This window comes from Silene latifolia, chromosome 7, assembly GCF_048544455.1.
Source record: "Silene latifolia isolate original U9 population chromosome 7, ASM4854445v1, whole genome shotgun sequence".
Classification (NCBI taxonomy): domain Eukaryota; kingdom Viridiplantae; phylum Streptophyta; class Magnoliopsida; order Caryophyllales; family Caryophyllaceae; genus Silene; species Silene latifolia.
Window position 1 is genome coordinate 89,002,603 of NC_133532.1, and position 21,825 is coordinate 89,024,427.

A 21,825-nucleotide genomic window follows, 5' to 3' on the forward strand; every position below is an offset into this window, starting at 1 on the left:
CTCTTTGTTGTAGCTTGACCCTTCTTCAGACCGTCTCAAATATGAACCATTAATCGACATCGGGTCGTACTTCGGAACCGGGACTGACCCATCAGCATTTGGGTCTTGCCTCAATATTTTTGGAGTAGTCGTACCCCGAAACAAGTGGTCCCTCAAGTTATCGGGCATTGGAGGACGAAAAGACTCACCATCAGCAGCGCTGTCAGTCGATCGACCAGGTTGGTTAGTCGATCGACCTACCTCTACAGGACTAGAGGCTACTGTTTGTCGCGGACTGGTCGATCGACTGGGTATATCAGTCGATCGACTGGGTATATCAGTCGATCGACTAATATACCTGGTAATCGTCGTTTTCTTTCCACTGTTCGTTCCGGCTTTCTTCGGACTCGGTTCCGCCTCATCTTTTTCAGCAATGTCCTCAACCATAGCGGGCCCATCAAGGATAGACCCACTCCTCAAAGTAATAGCATTAAGGGTCTCCTTTTGGTCAGTCTGCGTCGGTAAATGTCCCGGGGCTCGAGTTGTATTCTTGCTTGCCAATTGAGCAATTTGGCTCTCCAACATTTTCATCCCGACCTCTCTAGCTTGAGATTCCTTCAGCAACAAATTTTTCAACTCATTGAAATCAGATCTTTGTGATTGCTGCTGCTACTGAGAACATACAGAGGCTTTTGAAACTGCTGCTGATTATGAGGGGGCACATAATTCTGCTGATGCTGCTACTGTGGAGGTGGAGTCGGATTTAGGACATTTTGGCTACTCCACCTCAAGTTTGGATGGACATTCGGCTCAAAATAAGTGTTTGTCTGCCTATAATGTTGAAAGGCAGCACAAGACTCAAAGGGATTAGGACAGTTGTCTGAAACATGTCCTTCTCCTCCACATCTCTTGCAGACGAAAGGACCGTCTGAAACAGCATTCACATGATAGATCCCTCCTTTTGAAGCTCCTCCCAACTCGTACTTATCAAATCTCGCCGTGAGAGCCTCTAATGCAGCTACAGAAGGGGATTCAACACTTCTCCTTTGATTTCCTCTGGAATTTCCATACTCATCTTTGTGGGTGGCCAAATCATCAATAATTTTCCACCCCTTAGTCTCTCCCACATTCTCCTGGAATCTGCCACTTGCTGCCGCATCCAGGATAGCTCTCTGATCGTCATAGAGCCCATTATAAAATTGATTGCATAAGCTCCATTTCTCGAACCCATGGTGAGGAATAGTTCGCACCAGCTTCTTGAAACGGACCCACGCCTCATGAAAGTTCTCATCAGGACCCTGTTTAAAGCTCGTGATTTGAGCTCTAATGGCATTCGTCTTCGAGGCAGAGAAGTACTTCTTGTAGAATGCTAGGGCCAAAGAATTCCGTCGGTGATCCCATTAGCGGCTCGATCCAGGTCTCTCGTACCACTCCCTTGCAAAGATCACGAAGAGAGAATATGAACATAGTTTCCTTCACCTGGTCCTGGGTCACACCGGTTGGTGGGGGTATGGAACAACAATAATCAATGAATGTCTCCATGTGCTTAGCTGCATCTTCATTTGCAGCTCCCCCGAATTGGTTCCTCTCAACCAAGTTAATATAAGAAGGCTTCGGCTCGAATTTTCTGTCCTCCCCTGGTAGTGCGAATCCCTTATAAAGATTCGCAAATGCCGCCTCAGTGATCAAGGCTATACTTGCTTCTTCAGCCATGACTGGAAAATCTGGAGATGTGATGGTCTCAGCTGAAGAAGTGGAAACAGGAGATGAATGTGAATCCTCCTCAAATAGCTCGTTCTCGTAGTAACTAGACAGAGTACTCAGCTCTTCCTCTGTCGGCAATACCCTAGATGATCGTCTCAACTCGCGCAAAGTCTTCTCAATCTCAGGATTGAACGGTAGTAATTCACCACCCTGTGACCTGCGCATAAGAGGAAACTAAAAATAGAATATGAGAATAGTTTAAGGAACAGATGTCCCTTAAACTAAGAAAAAGACTAAAAATAAAACAACTAAAAATTTTAAACAATTGCCTCCCCGGCAACGGCGCCAAAATTTGATACCGTCGTTTAGTATCAAAAAAAATATTTATAACCTAAATACTTTTAACAAAAGCTAGTGGCAGTCAGGGTCGAACCACAAGGAGGTGATGCGATTAATAGTTGTTCTATTTAAGTCGAAAGGTAACGGTGTGTGGGGGTTTGATTTGAATTTGTCTATAGCTAAAGGCAATAAAAGACAATAAACTAAAAAAACGGATGAAATCAAATATTAAAAGGGTGCTAAGATGGTCGGTTCACTATAGTTTCGGCGGCAGTATACTAGGTAGGTCTAAAACAAACACGTGAGACGGGAAAATAAGAAGTCCTCTCGGTCCATTCTTACAGGTAGCATCTTTCGATCTCTCTACAGGTCCCTAATATCACTAAAACTAACGTTCATCCTGAAAGTGACTAAAAAGGCTGAATTAACTCATCTCTCGACCTTATTAATTTAGTCGTCTTAATTAGGTAGGCTATCTCCTTTCCCTATCTTTCGATCTTTATTGGGTCGGTCAATTCCTAGGCATTCAACTAGTCGCGTGCACTCGATTCGTCGAACATGGCAATTAAATTAATTAAAACGAAACAAAACCTCACGTGGCCAGTCGATCGACCGGGGTAGGTGGTCGATCGACTGTGGCGCGATCTAGGTCTACTGTTCTAATGCCGCCTAACCTACAGATTCCCTACATCCTAGCACAGGGTATTTAGCTACTCATGACTATGACGAAGACAACAATAAGATTAAGAATTAATACTACTGAATTCATGCTTGAAATAATTAAACAAAAATGACAATTTCGGCTTCGGGAAACCAACTAGCAATTCTATACTACGAACGAAGTAGAGTAAACTGAAATAAGAGCAGAAGAATACCGAATGGAAGAATTGCAGAATAAAGATCAAAAACCGAATGCAGAAGCAAATTGTATTCAAACAATATTGAGAACCCTAATTGTTTTCTAAAACTGAATGAAAACTGGATAAAAACTAGATGAAAAATCGATAGCTATTCTGAAAACTAAAGCTACGTTATATAGGAATACAACGTAGTTCTTATTCCAAAACCTAAAAAACAATGGGCTTCTAATTTCTCGATCTTCTTATTCACGTCAGAATTAGCGGCTTGGTCGATCGACTGCTCTTCGCTAAACAGTAGCTACTGGAACTCGTGGGTTGGTCGATCGACTAAGGGCAGCGGTCGATCGACTGAAGTAGCTGATACTTGACTTCTAAATTCTCGTGGATTTGTCTTCCGGGCCTCGAAATGCGCACCAAGCTCGTTCCTTGAGTAAATACTTCACGTCAAATGAAATGCAAGGTACCCGGGGACGGATTTAGCTTGATTTCTACTCATTTCCGCATAGATCTGCAATATTACATAAAAATACGAAAGTAGACGAAATGGGGCAGATAGTAGAATAAAACTACACAATTGAGCTCTGAAATGCGTGTGAAATGAGGTGTAAAACATCATATAAATGACACGCATCAAAGGTCGAGTATTGAAAACCGACAATTGTCTCGTATAAATTATTCCTTAACCTTGTTCAAGTTTCACACTGGGTAACACGTAAGTGTCTCATCCCCAGCGGAGTCGCCAAACAGTGGACATGGGCCACCCGCGCCGCGTGCACCTGCGCGTTGGTTTCGAGGCGGCGACACTTCTCCCACGGAACCTTGGTTTGCCAAAGCACGTCATGGGCCGTTACCGATTGGTGGGGCATTGAAACTGGTGAAAGGTTAAATAAGCCTGCATTTGTGGAGTCGCCACCAATTTATTGTGGAAAAATTGGAAACCGTTCGAATACTTGGCGTCATGTCAAGACACAAAGTAATGACATAAACACTAAGAACCCGTTACGCTTAGCATTCTATGTCTAGAATGACTCTCGAAGATGCCAATGGACACGGATGTCCAGAGATAACTGGAGTAAGGGGTGCGGGTACGTATTACGAAGCTCTTTAATTCGAACACCTAATCCCGCCCGCCTCGATAGTGGCCTCTACTAATGATTAGGGAAATTGTTCATATTTGATATGTTGTCGATGTAATGCACGCAATGCAACAAACATAGATTAATCCTAGCATGTGAAATTGGACTGTGTCGGTGAACTCGTGTTTTTAGCAAACAATTTGGGTCGAAGTTGGATATTATATTCATTACATATGAAAACCATACAATCAAATCATACATAAATAAATAATAAAGGAATTACAATAATTAAAGTTACAAATATTACAAGGTTTATTTGATCTACATCAAAAGCACGCTTGAAGACGGGATTTCAAAGAAGAAAATAAAAGAAAAAGAAAATTAGAATTAAGATATGAAAATACGTTAGATTAGAGGTGATAGTAAACTGGAAAATATGAAAACCGATGAAATAAATTTCATTTTTTTAAAAATAATTTAAATTTCATTTAAATTATAAAATCGTCAAATAACGCTTGTCCCGCATCATTAAACGAAATCCGCAAACGAGCGATGTATGTAAACATGTGTCCTATCATCATCGGGTGTTTTATCGAGATTTCTGCAAATTCCAATATCGACGGATACGGGTATCTGCAGAGCCCCCACTTTGACTGAGGCTTGGACAAGGCAAAAGTCAAGTATACCCCAGGTCCCTCTCGACCAGAGAATTTCGCGTGTCGTTTAAAGTCCATTAGACTTGCGTATGTACGCTTGTCAGCCATAAGAAGAGATCATACCTGAAACTTTGCTGGAGATCGCTTCTTACTTTTGTCGCATTGAATCATCATCATTGGTCGTCGACCAATAAACGTTTATATATGGTGAGTTGAGCCTTATCCTTAAGCGCCTACGTATCTGTTGTGACGGAATCAAACCCGCATCGTAGTTCAGCAAACATTGGTCTTGGCACTCTACTGTTTGTGTCCAAATGCTGCTGGTGTGCATTCTATTAACTATACCCAAAATGCTGCTGGTATGCATTCTGCTAACTATACCCAAATGCTGCTGGTATGCGTTCTGCTAACTATACCCAAATGCTGCTGGTATGCGTTCCGCTAACTATACCCAAATGCTGCTAGTATGTGTTCCGCTAACTATACACAAAACGGAGCTTTTCGAAAGGAGGTTTCCGTCATACTTTGGAGATACTTCTCCCATACTGTCACCCAGTGGAGTTAACATTTTTCATCATCATAGCTTGCTTGAGCTGTAATTCCTGCTGCCCATCTTTGAGCAGTATTGTTGTAATATCGCTGGTTGCATTCCGCTGGGGAATATTTTCGTCTTAGTAACCCGACAGGGATCACTTTTACTTGTTGGAGACTTCTCCGTACATCATTGTGGTGGTCTCTGGAGCTTCGAAAGCGAACAGAGCCCCCAGTTGAATTGGGTCTAAAGTTTCTGACTTTAGGGTGCTTAACTGAAGCGTACCTGCTTAAACTTGGACATATATCATAACAGAAATCATATAATGCTATCCTGAACTTTCGGAAATCATAGCTCAAATATGGAAGGGCTCAAGACCCGAACTAAAACGTTGGGTTTCTGACCCGGTTTGCACGTGGAAAGGGATGTCGCCCGGAATCATTACTTCATTTTTGAAAAGGTGCTTCACCCGGATCATACATTTGAAAATGGGCTTCGCCCGAAACATTTGCAAATGGGCCTTGCCCGGAACATAGAGTTTCGTTTTGAGGATTGGCTTTGCCCGAAATCATTTCATATTGAACATGGGCTTCGCCCGGAGCTAATGTTTCATTTTGGAATGGGCTTTGCCCGGGACATTTTGAATTTTATTGGAAAGCGATGAATAAACATGTTTCGAGTTTATAACTCGGGGGACCGACCTGTAAAACATAAAAAGACCGTGTGTATGGGTTTTTTAATTCGAGTATGGACTCGCACGGAATAAAAAATGTAGATTGGCCATTCTGGCCCACGAAACATAAGTAAAGCCCGTGACAACGAACTTTGGTGCAACAAGCGATAAAGAGATGTAAGGAAAACCCGGAGGCCCGCGCCCCCAAGGCCTCGGCCGGATAATTTGGATGGCAAGTAAGGACTTTCCTAAAACCCTTAGAACTCTCTCCTTGTTTTTCCTATATAAGGAGATCATGATAGGAGGTAAATAAAAACTTCTCTTCTTTTCTTTACAAAACTTTTGCTAAGCATGAATTCTCTTCGAAAAACCATGTCATCTTGGGCTTCCGATTTCAAAGGATTGGATTCTCAAATACTTGTTGATACAGGATTTAAACAATTAGTCCCGTTAAGGCAGGTCTTGCCTGAAACTGTCTTTCTTGATGAATGCTTAAAATTTTGGGACCCTACCCATCATGTTTTTGCTTTTCCAGAAGGAGAGATTTGTCCCTTTCCAGAGGAATTTGCCATTCTAGGAGGTTGGAAGATTGAGCTGACTCCCGTTATTTCCGACTTTCAGAGAGGATGGGCTAACAAGTATTGTGATTTCTTTGGTTCGTCACGTGATGAGGCACGTGCCTTTGTTGATGGGGAACGAGCAAACTTACTCACTATTGCTCGGAAGTTTGGTCATGCTGATGACCCATTGATCCCTGCGGCGTTCCGTTGTCGGGCTTTTGGATTGATTATGCTTTATCTTTATGCTTTTGAAGGGCATATTGAGGTACCAACTTGTTACGGTAAAGCGAAGTTCATTCGGATTGTTTAACAAATGAAGCAACGTAGGAGCCCGACTTGGCTGATTCTTGCTGAAATCATTGCTGGGTTAGATGCTCGAAAGGCCAACCCAAACCTTGCTTATACTGGATCAACCCGCCTTCTACAGGTATGTCTTTTCTTTTTCGTTTTTTTTTCTTTTTTTTTTCTCTTTTTTCTTCTTTTATTTTGTCTTTTTTTTTTTTTTTTTTTTTTTTTTTTTTTTTTTTGCCCACCTCCTTTCTTTTCAGTGGGTTTTGACATAATTTCCTGTAGTCTGATTCGCTTTCGGTCCTTTTCACAGATCTGGCTATGTGAGAGACTCGAGTTGGTTGATCCACCGAAGGTTCCGGGTGCATATGAAGTGAGAAGCTTCACTTCTCGTCATCGTCAATTTCCGACTGGGAAGAAGGAGCCTTTCTCGCGACAACGGCTTTCTGTCAATGATGGGTTACAAGTTAGATGGGCTTTACCCTGGCTTCGCCTTATCGTAGTTACTGGTTATTTGAAACTGATAAAACCAGACATCTCACTCTTTTGGGCATGGAGTCGTCAACCCATATCTATCCGGACCGTGTTCTTCGGCAGGTCAGTCGTCGGCAACGGATTCCCGCTGTTGAGCCTGTTAGCGGCCAAGTCCAAGGAGTGACTCTTGCGAGGTGCAATGCATGTTAAAGTCTTGGACTCGGAGGACTATCTGGCATATTTCTGAGCCATTTGCTTCTACTTAGGTGTCACCCTCTTATATTTGTAGTGGACTATTGAACCTTCTTTCAAGGCCCGGAGGAAACTTTACGCGGACGAAGTCGTTGATTACAAATACCACAAGAGAGGGGAGAAGAACCGAGAATTCTTTACTGGGACGACCCCGATTTTATCTAGGCCCGAAACAGAGACTAACTCGACTACTAGGACTGACTCTTTGGTTTCAGATGTGTGGAAGAGGTTAGGTCTGAGAAATGAAAGTGGGCTGACACTTGCAGAAAGACTTGGTCCTCGACCTAGTGTGAATGACACACTGGGCCCTTGGGAAGAATAGATGATTCCTCCGAAGAAAAGAGCCCGAGTGATGATGGGTGAGACTTCGTCTCGTCGTGACAGGGCGTGCGGCCCGGCTGAGGGTAGCAAAGAGTAGCCTTCGATATTACTATCTATTATTACTATTACTGTTTGTGTGCTTTCCTTTTTAGTTGTGTGAGATGGGCTTCGCCTAGAATAAAATATTATAACGGGCTTCGCCCGGAATTTAGAATAAATAAAAACTTATTATTTATTAGAAATACCCAGTTTCTGCATCAAAAATTCCATTTTTGCTTTATATGTTTCGGTTTTACTCTTAACTAAGAGTTGCCTACGTATCTGCTTTGCAACAGAGTCAAACCGAGTCTGTAGTTCTCACATAAAATATTGCATGCAGTGTAAACAACTCGCAACTTATTCTAAAATCATTTGCAATTCAAAAATTATTTCATAACATTTGAGAATGAGGTCATCAAGGATAGAATTTCTTCTTTTTTTTTTGCTAAAATGTAAGCATTATCATTGATGAAGCAAAGTTTACAAACCATTTTCCAAACAAATACATTTTTCAGACTATTATATATTTTGCGCACTAGATATTAACTTGAAGTACATTTGACAACCATATAGAATCAGACTGTTTGATTCCATACAGCTTACATTGAGAAAATCTAGTTCTAAGGCTGACTTAAATCTGCTTTGCGACATTCTCAGATTTATCAACAGATAAAGTTAGACGAGCACTATTCCTCTGAAACCATATAGCATACCAGCAAGCTAGGAGAGCTGCAGTAGCCATAGACTTCTTGATTCTACTCCATCTTCTTCTTGTAAAGGGTTCCAAACTATTCATCTGAGTGAGATCAGCTGAAAGCCAGGAAAAAATATTCTACAGCACGACCTTACTGAACTGACACTCTGAAAACAAATGTTTCTGGGTTTCAGAGCACTGCATATAAATGCAGCATAAATCATCTGCACAGACTTGAAAACTTTTCAGCCTATCCTTCAACATCAGCCCCTGATAAACAATAATACATACAATAAAAGAATGCTTAGGTGCTGCCAGAGGACACCAGACTGATCTATACCAGTGCACCTGAGCCCTCTTCTCTCTTACCCACTCATAACAACTTCTGACAGTATAATTCCCCACACCAATACACCACTGACCATCCAAAAAACCCTCCTTAATAGTCTCCTTCACACTGTAAACTTTCTTCCAATACCATGTAACATCAGAAGTAGGTTTATAATCTAACCAGGTAGAGTTTTTTAAGTAGATGTGATTCACCCATTGAACCCACAACCTGTCAAGTTGACTAAATAACCACCATACTAATTTACCAACCATTGCCATATTCCAACTATAGCTTTGATGCAATCCCAGGCCCCACTCCCTCTTAGGGACACAAACTTTATGACACCCAACAGAAGGGGTTTTATTATACTCAGTGTTTCCTTCCCAAAGGAAATTCCTACAAATAGCATCAACTCTATTAAGCACTCCTTTGGGTAAAACAAACATAGCAGCCCAGTAGTTATGCATAGTGGATAAAACAGAAGACACCAAGACAAGTCTTCCAGCATAGGATAATTTTTTAGCTCCCAAACTTCTGATCCTATCCACTATCTTATCTATAAGCACTCCACAATCTTTCTTCTTCAGCCTACGTGCAGTAATTGGTACCCCAAGGTTTTGCCTTCTAAAAACCCAGATACAGAAAGAATTTCCTTCCTGAGACTATTACTGACACCATTAAAGTAAGCACATGATTTCTGAGCATTCATCTTAAGACCTGATGCTACAGAAAAGGCAGAGTAGGCTCTTAACAAAACCATAATTAAATGTGCATTCCCTTTGCAAAACAAAAGTAGATCATCAGCAAACATAAGATGAGTTAACTTCATTTCTTTGCACAAGGGGTGATAGTTAAAACGAAGTTTTTCAGTAGCACATTTGATAATTCTACTCAAGTATTCCATACTCAAGGTAAATAAAAGAGGTGACATGGGGTCACTTTGCCTAAGGCCTCTCTTTCCTGGAAAGAAGCCAAAGGTTTCATCCTTTAGAGGAATTGAGAATGATGCACTAGACACACATTCCATAATCAAATCTTTGAATTGACAGGGAAACCTAAAAGCAGTTAATAACTCTCCCAAAAATTTCCAGCTCACAGAATCATATGCCTTCATCAAGTCCATCTTGAATATACACCTAGGTGAGCAAGCTTGTCTATTATACAACCTCACAAGATCCTCACATACAATTATATTCTCAATAATGCTCCTACCCTTGATGAATCCTCCCTGGTTTAACCTAATTATATCAGGCAATACATCAGCAAGTCTAGCACAAATTAGCTTGGATACACACTTGTATAACACATTGCAACAAGCAATGGGTCTGAATTGGGTAACATGGGTGGGCATCTTACACTTAGGTATTAAAGTAAGTATTGTGATGTTTAATTGTTTGAGGAGCTTACCAGATCTAAAAACATCTTTGACAGCATCACATACCTCACCACCTATTACACTCCATGAATCCTTGAAAAAGGCACTAGAATATCCGCCCAGGTGCCTTATGATCAGGAATAGAAAAAATAGCTGCTTTAATCTCGTCATTGGTCACAGGTTTCAGCAATATAGCAGCATGAGTATCAGTGCACACCCCGCCTTTCCTGATGATTTTGGCATTTACAGGAACAGTTTGGATCTCAGTCCCCAACAGTTGGATGTAGTAATTGAGAAAAGCATTTTGAACTTGCTGAGGATCATCATGTTCCTGACCATGAATATCTTTGATAGACAACACCTGATTCCTCAAAAAATGGCTTTTGATAACCCCATGAAAATATTTTGAGTTGCAATCCCCATCCTTAATCCAACTAGCCTTTGCTTTTTGCCTTAGGAAAAGAGTACATGCTTCTTTCAGATAGAATTTCTTCAGCTGGTCCAAATTCGTAGGATTTGTGAAGTCATTCCCATCCAAATCTGTTAATTGAATAGCGCCTCCTGACAGAATCTTCTTTACCAAATAAGGGCCTGCCCAATTTGGTTTAAACTGACCCCTCAGGTCAATAGGTAACAAAGCTCTGACTGACTTGAGAACCAGCTCACCCTTACTAATTCCCCTTGGTTTTACCTTTTTGTTGAAAGCTCTCTCTATCCTTTTCTGGTAGAGTTGGACATGGTACAATGCGTTCAAACGTCGCTCATCGAGCATAACTAGCGAATAATATCTTGCTTGACTCAATATGCTTCTTGAACCTGACTTTCTAGGAGGATCCTTAGGGATGATACTTCTAACTCAACTGGTTTAACCGCTTCCATTCCATATACTAAGTAGTACGGGGTTGCTCCCGTGGCTGTTCTAATTGAAGTTCTATACCCCCATAATGCAAAGGGTATCTTTTCTGGCCTTTCTTTATGTTGTCGGACATCTTATTTAAGATAGTTGTAATTGCTTTGTTGGAAGCCTTTATGGCACCATTCGTCTGTGGTCGGTATGGTGATGACTTGTGATGTTTGATTTTATACTTTTCAAGTATAACCTCGGTCTCAGCTTGGAAATTAGTTTCATGATCACTGATAAACTCATGTGGTACTCCGTACCGGCAAATGATGTCATTCTGAATGAACTCTGCTACTTGCTTTACTTTCAGCACTTTGTAAGACTTAGCCTCTACCCACTTCGCAAAGTAGTCGATTGCAACAAGGATAAAACAATGCCCTCCAGTTCCTGATGGGTGTATTTTTCCGATGATGTCGATTCCACAGGTTAAAAATGGCCAGTGTGACGTCATGGTGTATAACTTAGAAGGTGCCACATGCTGTACATTTGCGAATATCTGAAAATTGTGACAGTGCCTCACATATTTGCAACAATATGTTTCCATCGTTGATCAATAATAACCAAGTCTCATGAGTTTTCGGACTAACATATGGGCATTCATGTGTGGCCCACACACACCGTCATGGACTTCTTATATAACCTTTTCAACTGTCGGTTTATCGATGCATCGCAACAAAACACCTTGAGCCGTCTTTGTGTACAATTGCCCGTCATCGGTTTTAATGAACGGGGCGGATAACATTCATAGGGCGCATTTTCCACGCATGTCAAGGTCAGGAGGATACTCTCCTATTTCCTTGAACTTCAAAATGACTGTGTACCAGGGTTCGGTTTCACCTTCCTCGGTATCATTGATTACATTTACATAGGCAGGTGATGATCTTCGTTCGACACATGTTGAATACTGTCTATGTGGTTGGGAATGTTGATCAAAGCAACTAACTTGGACAATGCATCTACGAATTGGTTTTCCTCTCTCGGGAGGTGAACATATCGAATGTCTTCTAAGTATTTTGCCAATTCTTTGATTCTGGTTTGATACGGGGCTAAACTTTGACTTCTAATTTTCCATGACCCACCCACTTGATTGATCACAAGGGACGAATCTCCATGAACTATCAACTTTTTCACACCCCAATCTAGAGCACTGCATAAACCAAGCAAACATGCTTCTTATTCGGCGGCGTTGTTAGTGACGTTAAAATCTAGTTTGATGGACACTGGCACGTGTTCACCCGTTGGTGAGATAAGAAGTATACCTAATCTATATCCCATATAGTTCGATGCTCCATCGAAATAAAAATCCCATACGTCATTCTCAACGTGTACCACGCTTTCGTTGGGAAAGGAACAGGTGTCAATGACTTCTGTTTCTTCGATCGGAATATCGGCGAGGAAATCGGCAACCGCCCTTCCCTTGATCAGCTTCAAAGGTACATATTTGAGATCAAACTCTGATAACATGAGGGTCCATCTCGACATTCTTCCATTTAGCACTAGTTTTTCAAACAAGTACTTGGTCGGATCCCTTTTTGAGTAGACACACACACACACTGTAGCTGAGCATGTAATGTCTTAATTTCTTCATTGCCCAGACTAGGGCCAGACACGTCTTTTCAAGAGGTGTGTACTTTAATTCATAGTCTAAGAACTTTTTATTGATGTAGCAAATAGCTCTTTCTTCTTTGTCAACTGTTTGGGCTAACATAGCCTCCATTGTCGTATCCGTAACAGTTATATATAGTGATAATGGCAGCCCGGCTACTGGTGGGCTCAAAACTGGCGGAGAAGACATCCCCTTTTTTTTATCGAATGCGGCCTGACACTGGTTATCCCACATAACATGTTCCCGACCTTCAGTTTCTTAAAGATCGGCTCACAAATCATCGTCAACTTCACAACGAAACGGCTTATGTACTGAACTCTTCCCAAAAAACCTCGAATTTCTTTCTCGGTCTCGAGATGGGGCATTTCCATAATGGGTTTGATCTTTGATGGGCCTACTTTTATGCAATGGTGGCTAACGATATGAACAGTTTGCCGGAGGTGACCCCAAAAGCACACTTTTGTGGATTCAGTCTCATGTTGTACTTTTGCAATCTTTGAAAGAATTTTCGTAGTGCTCCGAGATGACCACTACGTTCCTTTGACTTGACTATCATGTCATCGACATAAACTTCAACTTCTTTGTGCATCATATCATGTAGTAACGTCGTTGCAGTTCTCTGGTATGTTGCCCCGGCATTTATCATATCGAAAGGCATTACTGTGTAACAATAGGTTCCCCATTGTGATGTGAATGTTGTCTTACTCATGTCTTCCTCAGCCATCTTAATCTGATTGTAACCGGCATATCCATCTATGAAAGATAGTAATGCATGACTCGTGGTATTGTCAAACAAGATATTGATGTGAGGTAATGGAAAGTCGTCCTTCGGACTAGCTTTGTTCAGATCCCGAAAGTCCACGCACACGCGAACTTTACCATCTTTCTTAGGTACTGGCACTACATTGGTTACCCAATCCGAATATTCTGACATTTTGATGAACCCGGCTCTGAGATGTTTATCAATTTCTTCATTAACTTTTAAAGACCATTGCGAACGCATTCAGCGTAGCTTCTGCTTTACTGGTTTGAACCCTGGTTTGATCGGAATCTTTTATTCTGCAATTTCCCTATCAATTCCCGACATGTCTTTGTAAGACCATGCGAAAACATCTTTGAACTAAAACAGTAGGTCAATGAACCCTTGTCTTTCTGCGGGATCTAAGGTAGTCCCTATCTTAAGCTCCCGTGGTTCTAAGGTGGTTCCCACATTGATGGTTTTGGTATCTTCGATCACTGAGTTTCTTTGGTCATATTCTTCTAACCCTTTAACCAATTGTGGAGGTGGTTCCAGATCCTCTTCATCTTCTTCAATCTGTTCGCCTTCAGCCTCATTCTCAATGTTACTACTTGTTTTAGCAGGATTTCTCACAAGGATAAAGTCGTGCCAGGGATTTAATTGCAGGGTAATCTAACTCAAATAATTAAGCCTGACTAGTACGACTGATTGCTTAAAGAGCAAAAACCAAAGTGAGACACACAGAGTTATACGTGGAAAAACCCTGGGAATAAGGGAAAAAACCACGGGCCCCAAGCTAGGAGGGATTGTTACTATCTTTTAGAGTATCCTGACAGGGAATGTGTATGTTAGGCTATGAATAAAGTATGAATGGTTAATAATTATGCTTAAGTAGATTACAATGATAAAACGACAGTAAGTGTGAGTGAATAGTCGATGATCCTTCCTTCTTCTGCTGCTTGTTATTTATACTTTGCTTACAACAGCTCTTTCAAGGTTGTTTTGGATGTTCTTAGCAAATAGGCCTCGTGCCCTATTTACCCCTAGGTGGTTGGTTGACTCTATAATCTGCCTGCCGTTATCTTTGCTCGGTCAATAGCTCCATATTCTTCGTATATTATGTTTAATAGGTCTTGCAAGAAAGTAGGAGTCGTCTCTCTAGGTTTTAGTTGTGCTTTAGTTCTTGCCTGACTTGATCTGGTAGTGTCCTTCACACGGCTGGTGAGACATTCCTTCATGCCTGGCCTAGTAGATGGCCTGACCCATCTTTTCTTCCTGGCTGGCACATGCTCAAGTGTTGTATGCCTTGTATTGGATTGCTTCTGTTCAGGCTTAGCTTTGGTGTTGCCTGATTGTTGTCTGGTAAGGCAGGAGAATTCTTGGCCCAACAATTGCCCCTTATCTCCTTATTCTTATTGGATCTGGCCAGGGATAAGGAGATAAAAAATCAGGCCAAGCGAAAATTATAAGAATCATTTATCGTAAAAGAGTTTGAGCTCCTTTCAACTTCCTTAACGGCTAGTGATCATAAATGAGGTAGTTTCATCAAACCCTAGGAGAGTCATGATTGGACTCATCCACTTGTGTTATCCATTGGACTTTTGCGGTTATAAAATGCTATGAGCCGTTTTTTGCTTCTATATTCCCATTCTTCAATTCTCTAAACGTTCTTTCTCTTCTCTCTAATTCCTTTATGATATAAACCTTCCTTTGAAAATCAACTTTATATTCCAATCATTCAAAAATGGCCGGCGGAAGGAGAAGGGTTGTTGCACCAAAGGTTGTTGGGGCTGATCAGGCTTCGATGGTAGTAGATGTCCCAGAAATTATTCCTGAGGATAAAGTTATGGAAATTTCTGCCCCTGCAGAAATTATGTCTATCACTCATAAGGGTGTTACTTTTGCCCCTGTAAAATCATTATCTGCTTCCTTCCCTGAGGCCAACCAATTGAAGCCTTCTTTCGAACATTATTTGAAAGGTAGAGGTCTACTTCCTTCTGGTGCTAAGGTCTGGGTTCCTAAGAGTGGTCCAGTCAGGGCTAATAACTGGCGTAGTCCTGGCTGGTTTCGCATCTTCGAATGGGCATTCAAAGGGGGTTGCAGGCTTCCATTTTCTCCATTTATGGTCGAGGTTATCAGGGCCGTCAAGGTTGCTCCTTTTCAAATTATGCCGTTGGTTTGGAAGATTGTTCAATCTGTTGAACATCTATGTACCAAGCACAACTTGGTGATTACTCTTGAGGATTTCAAGAATGTTTATTATTTGGAAAGTAATACCACTGGATGCTTCAACCTTCGAGTCAAGGCAAAGATGACTCATCTGATAATCAACTTTGATTCAGGCGATGATAAGGGTTGGGCCACAACCTATATGTTCATCAGGGCAGATTCTGTTGCCCCTGATCTGGATTATCTTAACTATCCGGTTGTGGAGGGTGGTAAGTTCTTTTTCCCTGCATTCAATTCAAATTATAGTAGCATGTAAATTAAATTTTAATGGTAAACTTACTTGTGTTGTGTCACAATAGCTGACTGGGCTTGTGATCCTGATGCTGAAGGGTCGGCTGACCGGATTGAAGCTTTTATGGCCTTGCCAGGTGAGGAGAGGACGTGGCCTGCCTGTCTTGGTCAAGAGCCCTTACCTCATTTCAAGAAGGCTAAATTGAGCACTTACAAGGCTGCTAGAGGTGGCAAGGCTTCAGGGGCCTCATCATCAGGCAGTAAATGTTTGTCTTCTCTTTGTAGATTCTGATGGCTGAACATATGTTAGTATTACTGATATCGGATTTCGTCATGTGGGAACCAGGGCTTCTTCAAGGATTGCCAGTTTTGGCTTGTCCTTGGTAAAGGCAGGCGTTTCACCGATTATAGGGGAAAAGTCCCAGAGTAGTGAGGCTACATGTAGTGACATCACGCTTAAAGTCCAGGTCACTACTCACCAGGCTCAATTGGTGTCTCCTCTGGAGGTTGTGGTTGATGTTGATGAGCCTAGTCAGGCTGGTAGGGGAAAAAGGTAGGATGAGGCTTCTGAGGGAGTTGGTGGTGTGAGTGAAGTTAGGAAGGTTAGGGCTAGACTTGATGATGTTCAATTTGATAAGGAACAAATCCAGGCTCACTCTTTCCTAGTTGATGATCCTTACTACAAATATCAGGCTGAGGAAATGTCTGCTCAGGCAATGACTACTATGTACCGTTCTAGGGATTATGCTGCTAACCTGGTTACCATGCTGCAGGAGGTATGATTCTTTTCTCATTAGTTTTGTTTTGTTTGTATGTTTTTGTTATAGCTTGCCTGTTGTGTGATCTTCTTGCTGAATGTAAACGACATGTTGAGGGGTGCTTGTGAGCTGGAATCTTCAAATGACAAAAAAAAGAAACTTTGGACTGGGAGGTGCAATGCTTGAAGAAGGATGCTGAATCTTTGAAGACGGACTTGGAAGAGTTTAAAAAGGAGAATGAGTCTTTGAATAAAGAGAATGAGGCAGGCAAGCCAAGGCTGGTTGTTGAAATGTCAAAATTGGGATCTGCTCAGAATGTTGTGAAGTCCATCCAGGCTAAGCTTGCTACAGTCCAGGAAGAATTGAAGGTTGAGAAGCAGGCTATGCAGAATCAATTGAAGGTAAATGAGGAGCTGGCTGCTGAAAGGGATGTGGTACAGGGCAAATATAAGGATGCTGCCTTGTATTTCTTTGGCAAGGGTCGTGTAGACGCCATGAAGGAGCCTGTTGAAGTCAAGCCATATTGGAACCCGGAGCAAGAAATGGCTGATGTCAATACCACCTATCCTGATCTTTGCAAACTGCATGATGATGACGAGGTTGATTCTCCCCCGTCAAAAGAAAAAAGCGGTGAGGCTGACGAGGATGAGGATGATAGGGAGGAGGAGGCAGCTGATGAGGACATTGGTTCTGCTACTACTTCCAAGGCAGGCTAATAATTTAGTTTAGGGTAATATTTTTTAGCCCATCCAGGGGGGTTGTTCCCTGGACAAACTATCTATGAATTTTTCGCTAGTTGGTATTCGTCCTACCCGGGGGGATGTTCCCTGGGCAAACTTTGAATTTTTTGCTTTTTCCTTTGTATGGCCGAGGTTGTTTTCTTGTTCCATTGTGTGCCTTGGTCTGATTAGGTAGTACCTGCAATAATGCAATTTGAGCCATTTGTTAAGATAATGCATGTCAGGAGGACTTATGGCCCTCAATCCGTTCAGGAAATCGTGGCTTTTTTGCCTGTCTGGAGGGCTTTTTGAGTAAGAGGGGTGGTTGCCAGTCAGGAGGGCTTATGGCCCTCAGCCTGTCAGGAGGGCTTTAAGAAAAGTAGTCTGGTTTTATTTTACCATCATACGTGTCTTTTTATACTGAGCTCAGTTTTTTATATGTTTTTTAGATGTGGCAAAGATGGCAATGTTTGTGAAGCATTTCTCAGATACTGTTCAGGTTGGTGGAGTGGCCCTCAATCCTGAATATTTGTTTAAGCCTATAATTATATTGATCTAGATAATTATAGAAAAAGGCGTAAAACAAGTTTTCAGGATTTAAGATGGTAATTTGAAGCATAAGGTAAAATTTGTAGTTTATATTAGGTAAGGGATAAGGTAAGAATATAACAAACAGGCAAAATTGCAATTAGCAAGAAAGCACATATAAGGAGCATAGAAAGACCATGGATTATTTCATTTAGAGAGTTTCACATAGAATTTTGCCAGGTAAGACATAAAGTTAATAGTCTTACCTGGTTGAAGCACAAGATAAGTAGTTTATACATGAAATAGTTTTAAGTGGGAGATGTTCAAGGATCTGGGGATTATTTCTCCATCCAGGTTCTGTAGCCTGTAGGCTCCCTGCCCTACTATTGAATCAATCAGGTAAGATCCTTCCCATGCAGGAGCAAGTTTGCCTGCATTCTTGTCTTTTGTATTTGGAAAGACTTTACGTAGGACCAAGTCTCCTTCCTTGAATACTCTAATATTCACATTTTTATTGTAGCTTGTGTCTATTGTTTGCTGGTAGGAAGCTATTCTAATCTTAGCTGCATCTCTTAATTCTTCAGCCCGGGTCAGGCTATCTTGCACTAGTGTCTTGTTTTCCTCTACGGTGTTCAGGCTGCTTCTAGTAGTTGGTACATGGATTTCTCCTGGGATCACTGCTTAGCTGCCATAGACCAGGGAGTAAGGGGTCCTGTGGATGTTTTAGGTGTAGTTCTGTCGGCCTAGAGGACTAAAGGGAGTTCTTCAGCCTATCCGCCTTTTCTTCTCTTTAGGTTTTTCTTCAGGCAGCCGATTACCACTTTGTTGTTGGATTCAGCCTGGCCGTTGGCTTTTGGATAGCCTGGTGTAGAGGTCACCAGATTTGTTTTAGCCTGAATTCTGCTGAAAGGATCCGGCCTGAAGATTTAGTAGTGTAGGTATCTAGTTCTAATATTGTTGGAAAGATGAAAAGTGATGAATGGAAGAATTTATAAGAGAATAATAATGTTTATGTTGCTGGATCAGTAGACTGATAATAATGAAAGTAAGAACACAGTGGAATAAGAATAACAAGCTTAATTGTATAAGATTTTTGTGTATTGTTTCGTATCTCTTACAAATGTTTCTCCCATCTATTTATAGCCTCTCTATTCTAACGTTTACATTTGATCTTCACACTCCTCCTAGCCGTTAGAAACCACTTCCTAATTAATAGGGCACATTCCCTATTAATCCGGTTGACTCATTCTTGTTTAACAACTTCCCCTTCTTCCTTTTTGCACGTTGCAGTATGTGGAGATGTTCACGTTCTTATAGTTTGATTTGGTCTTCCGCAGAAATAGGGCTTGGGCATAATTATCCTGTTGATTTGCTGATTGATTAGCCTGCAAGAGATTTCTACCAGGCCTTTTGAGTAGCTTCCCTGTCAAATAATAACTGTAATTGTCCGGCCTCTGGTTGCCCCAATCAGCCTAATTAAGTCAGGCTAGACTGAAGTCAGGTCAGGCTAAATTGGGCCTAACAATTGCCCCTTGACATTTTACCCATGGTGGATCAGGCCAGGGGTGAGATGCCAATTTACCGGGCTCAAAAAATAAAAAAGAATCACAACTGCTCAATGACTCTTAGACTTCTAGTGACCGTTAAACACTGCAACGGCTAGCTACGTGATGTCATTCTGACAGTTTTGCGTTTTCTAGGGTTTTTGCACCGTTATTCTTCCCCTATAAATACGGTAATGATGATGAGTTTATTCTTTACCAAAATTCTTCCACTTCTCTTGCTACATTCTCTCTGAAACTCTTTCCTATTTCCCAGGAATTTTAGTCTGCTACTTGTAATTTGTCAATTAATCTACCAAAAAAATTAATAAAACAATAAAGGATATGGGAGCCAAAAAACGTCCTGCTTCACAAAACGCTGCGGCTGAACCTGAACCAACAGACACCCATGAGGAGGAGGTGGTTGAAATTGATCCTCCTGCTCGTGCTATAGCGCTTAAATACCAGGATTCTGTTTTTTCTGCTCTCCGATCTCTTGAATCTTCTTTCCCTGAAGAAAATCTGTTGAAAACGAACAATGATGGGGTCTTAAGGGAGAAAAAATTGATCCCTGATTCAGCTGAAGTTTGGATCCCTGAATTTTGTCCTGTCAGGGCTAACTGAGTGTCACCTGGTTTGTTCTGCATCTACTAGTGGGCGTTCAAGGCTGGTTGTAAGTTGCCTTTTACTCCTTTAATGATTGATACTATTCGTGCCATGGAAGTATCACCTTTCCAAATTATGCCAATGGTTTGGAAACTTGTCCACTCTATTGAAAATTTATGTGCTAAACATAATCTTGTGATTACTGTTAATGACATCAAGGCAGTATATCATCTGAAAAATCCCTCTACTGGTCGTTTCAATTTGAGAATTAAGTCAAAAATGTCTCCATTAATTACTAACCTGGATTCTGGAGATGATAAAGGCTGGGCGAAGACTTACCTGTTTATCCGGACTGACACTCTAGGGCCAGGTCTGGATTATCTGAGATATCCTCCTCTAGAGAGTGGTAGGTTTCCTGTATTCCTAATTTGCATTTTACATTGTACGAATTTGGAATATTTAAGTTTTACCTGTGTATTTTGGGGATGTTTGCAGCTCCTGACTGGAACTTTGATCCTCTTGATAAGGAATCCGTTTCAAGGATAGAGGCTGTTAGGCCTGGAAATCCGCAGAAGCCCTTGATCAATATCTCATCTCAACCTGACCATCAGGTTCTCAGGCTGTCAGGCTATCAGGGCACACGAAGATAGGCGCCAGGCCATAGAGAGGACAACGGTCAAAATATCAGGACGATATTAGACCATAAACGCGTATTATAAAAGGATTATATACGCAGCATTGAATGAGAAGATCTCGCAGTAAATTAAGTAATTAAGGGAGGAATATTAGCAATTATTACAGGCAATAATGGAGAATAATCCGCATTCAATACAGCATCAGGCAGCCGTTCAAGATTAGATCTTATATAAGGAACACTTCGAAGACATTGGAATCAACTCATTCTGGCACAAGAGAAAGCATACGTCCACATATAGTTAGAAAGATATTAAACATTGTCATTATTATACACTCAATTCTCCCAATTACATAGTGAAATCCTCTCATGGCTTGGTGCCTGTGGTTTTTTCCCATTCAAGGGTTTTCCACGTACAAAATTCTGTGTCTCATTATTGTTATTGTTATTATATTTACAGCTTTACATTTGACCCTGACGACCTGACCAATAGACCATCTAGAGCTAGTTAACCTTACACAACTCTAGCCTGACCTGATTTCGCCTTGCGCAAAATCCACACAAAACAATTGGCGCCAACCGTGGGGCATCTAGCTCTTTAAATCCTTTTTTCTTATCTTACAAAAATTCAAAAATCCTACAAAAATGGCCCAACCTACCGTTGAAGAACAATTGAATGCAGCTCTCCAACAAATCGCTGAGTTGGAAAGCTTGAAAGAAAAAGTAGCCCAAACTGAGGCAGAAATCCTGCAATTAAGAGAATCCGAGTCAGCCCTGAAACAGAAATTAGAAAAAACTCAAGGAGCAGGCTCTAGATTCCAACCAAGAATCCCATTTGCATCAATCATCAAAAATATCGATTTTTCTAGTTTTGGGAGCCCAAGTGTTTCTAAATCCATTGATGTTGATGGTGATGGATAACCAAAGAACGACAAGAAGAAACCTGATGAATCTGCAGCAGCCATCATGATGGCAGTAGTTCTGGAAATCAAGAAACTCAATGAAAAATTCGATAAGATACCCGGAGTACCTGCCAGCATGGAAGAAGCTTCCCCTGACAGCTATGCTGATTCGCCTTTCATATACGAAATATCAAAAGTAGACCTACCAAAGAAGTTCGTAGTTCCATCCATGAGGGTCTATGATGGAACCACGGATCCACAAAATCACGTGGCTCTTT

The 21,825-nt window shown here is 41.3% G+C and overlaps 1 protein-coding gene and 1 non-coding gene across 2 annotated transcripts; one reads left to right on the plus strand and one right to left on the minus strand.

The window, feature by feature from the left end:
• Positions 1–1,203: 1,203 nt before the first annotated feature.
• On the plus strand, positions 1,204–1,310 carry LOC141593391 (small nucleolar RNA R71). The gene has a single exon (XR_012521477.1). It is a non-coding gene; the product is annotated as a small nucleolar RNA R71 (small nucleolar RNA).
• A 7,074-nt stretch (positions 1,311–8,384) lies between these two features.
• Positions 8,385–9,245, minus strand: LOC141590339 (uncharacterized). Its single transcript, XM_074410936.1, has 2 exons — positions 8,612–9,245; positions 8,385–8,563 (listed from the first exon to the last, which is right to left on the minus strand). Exons 1-2 carry the CDS (start codon positions 9,243–9,245, stop codon positions 8,385–8,387), a joined length of 813 nt encoding a protein of 270 aa, XP_074267037.1.
• Between the last annotated feature and the right edge of the window lie 12,580 nt (positions 9,246–21,825).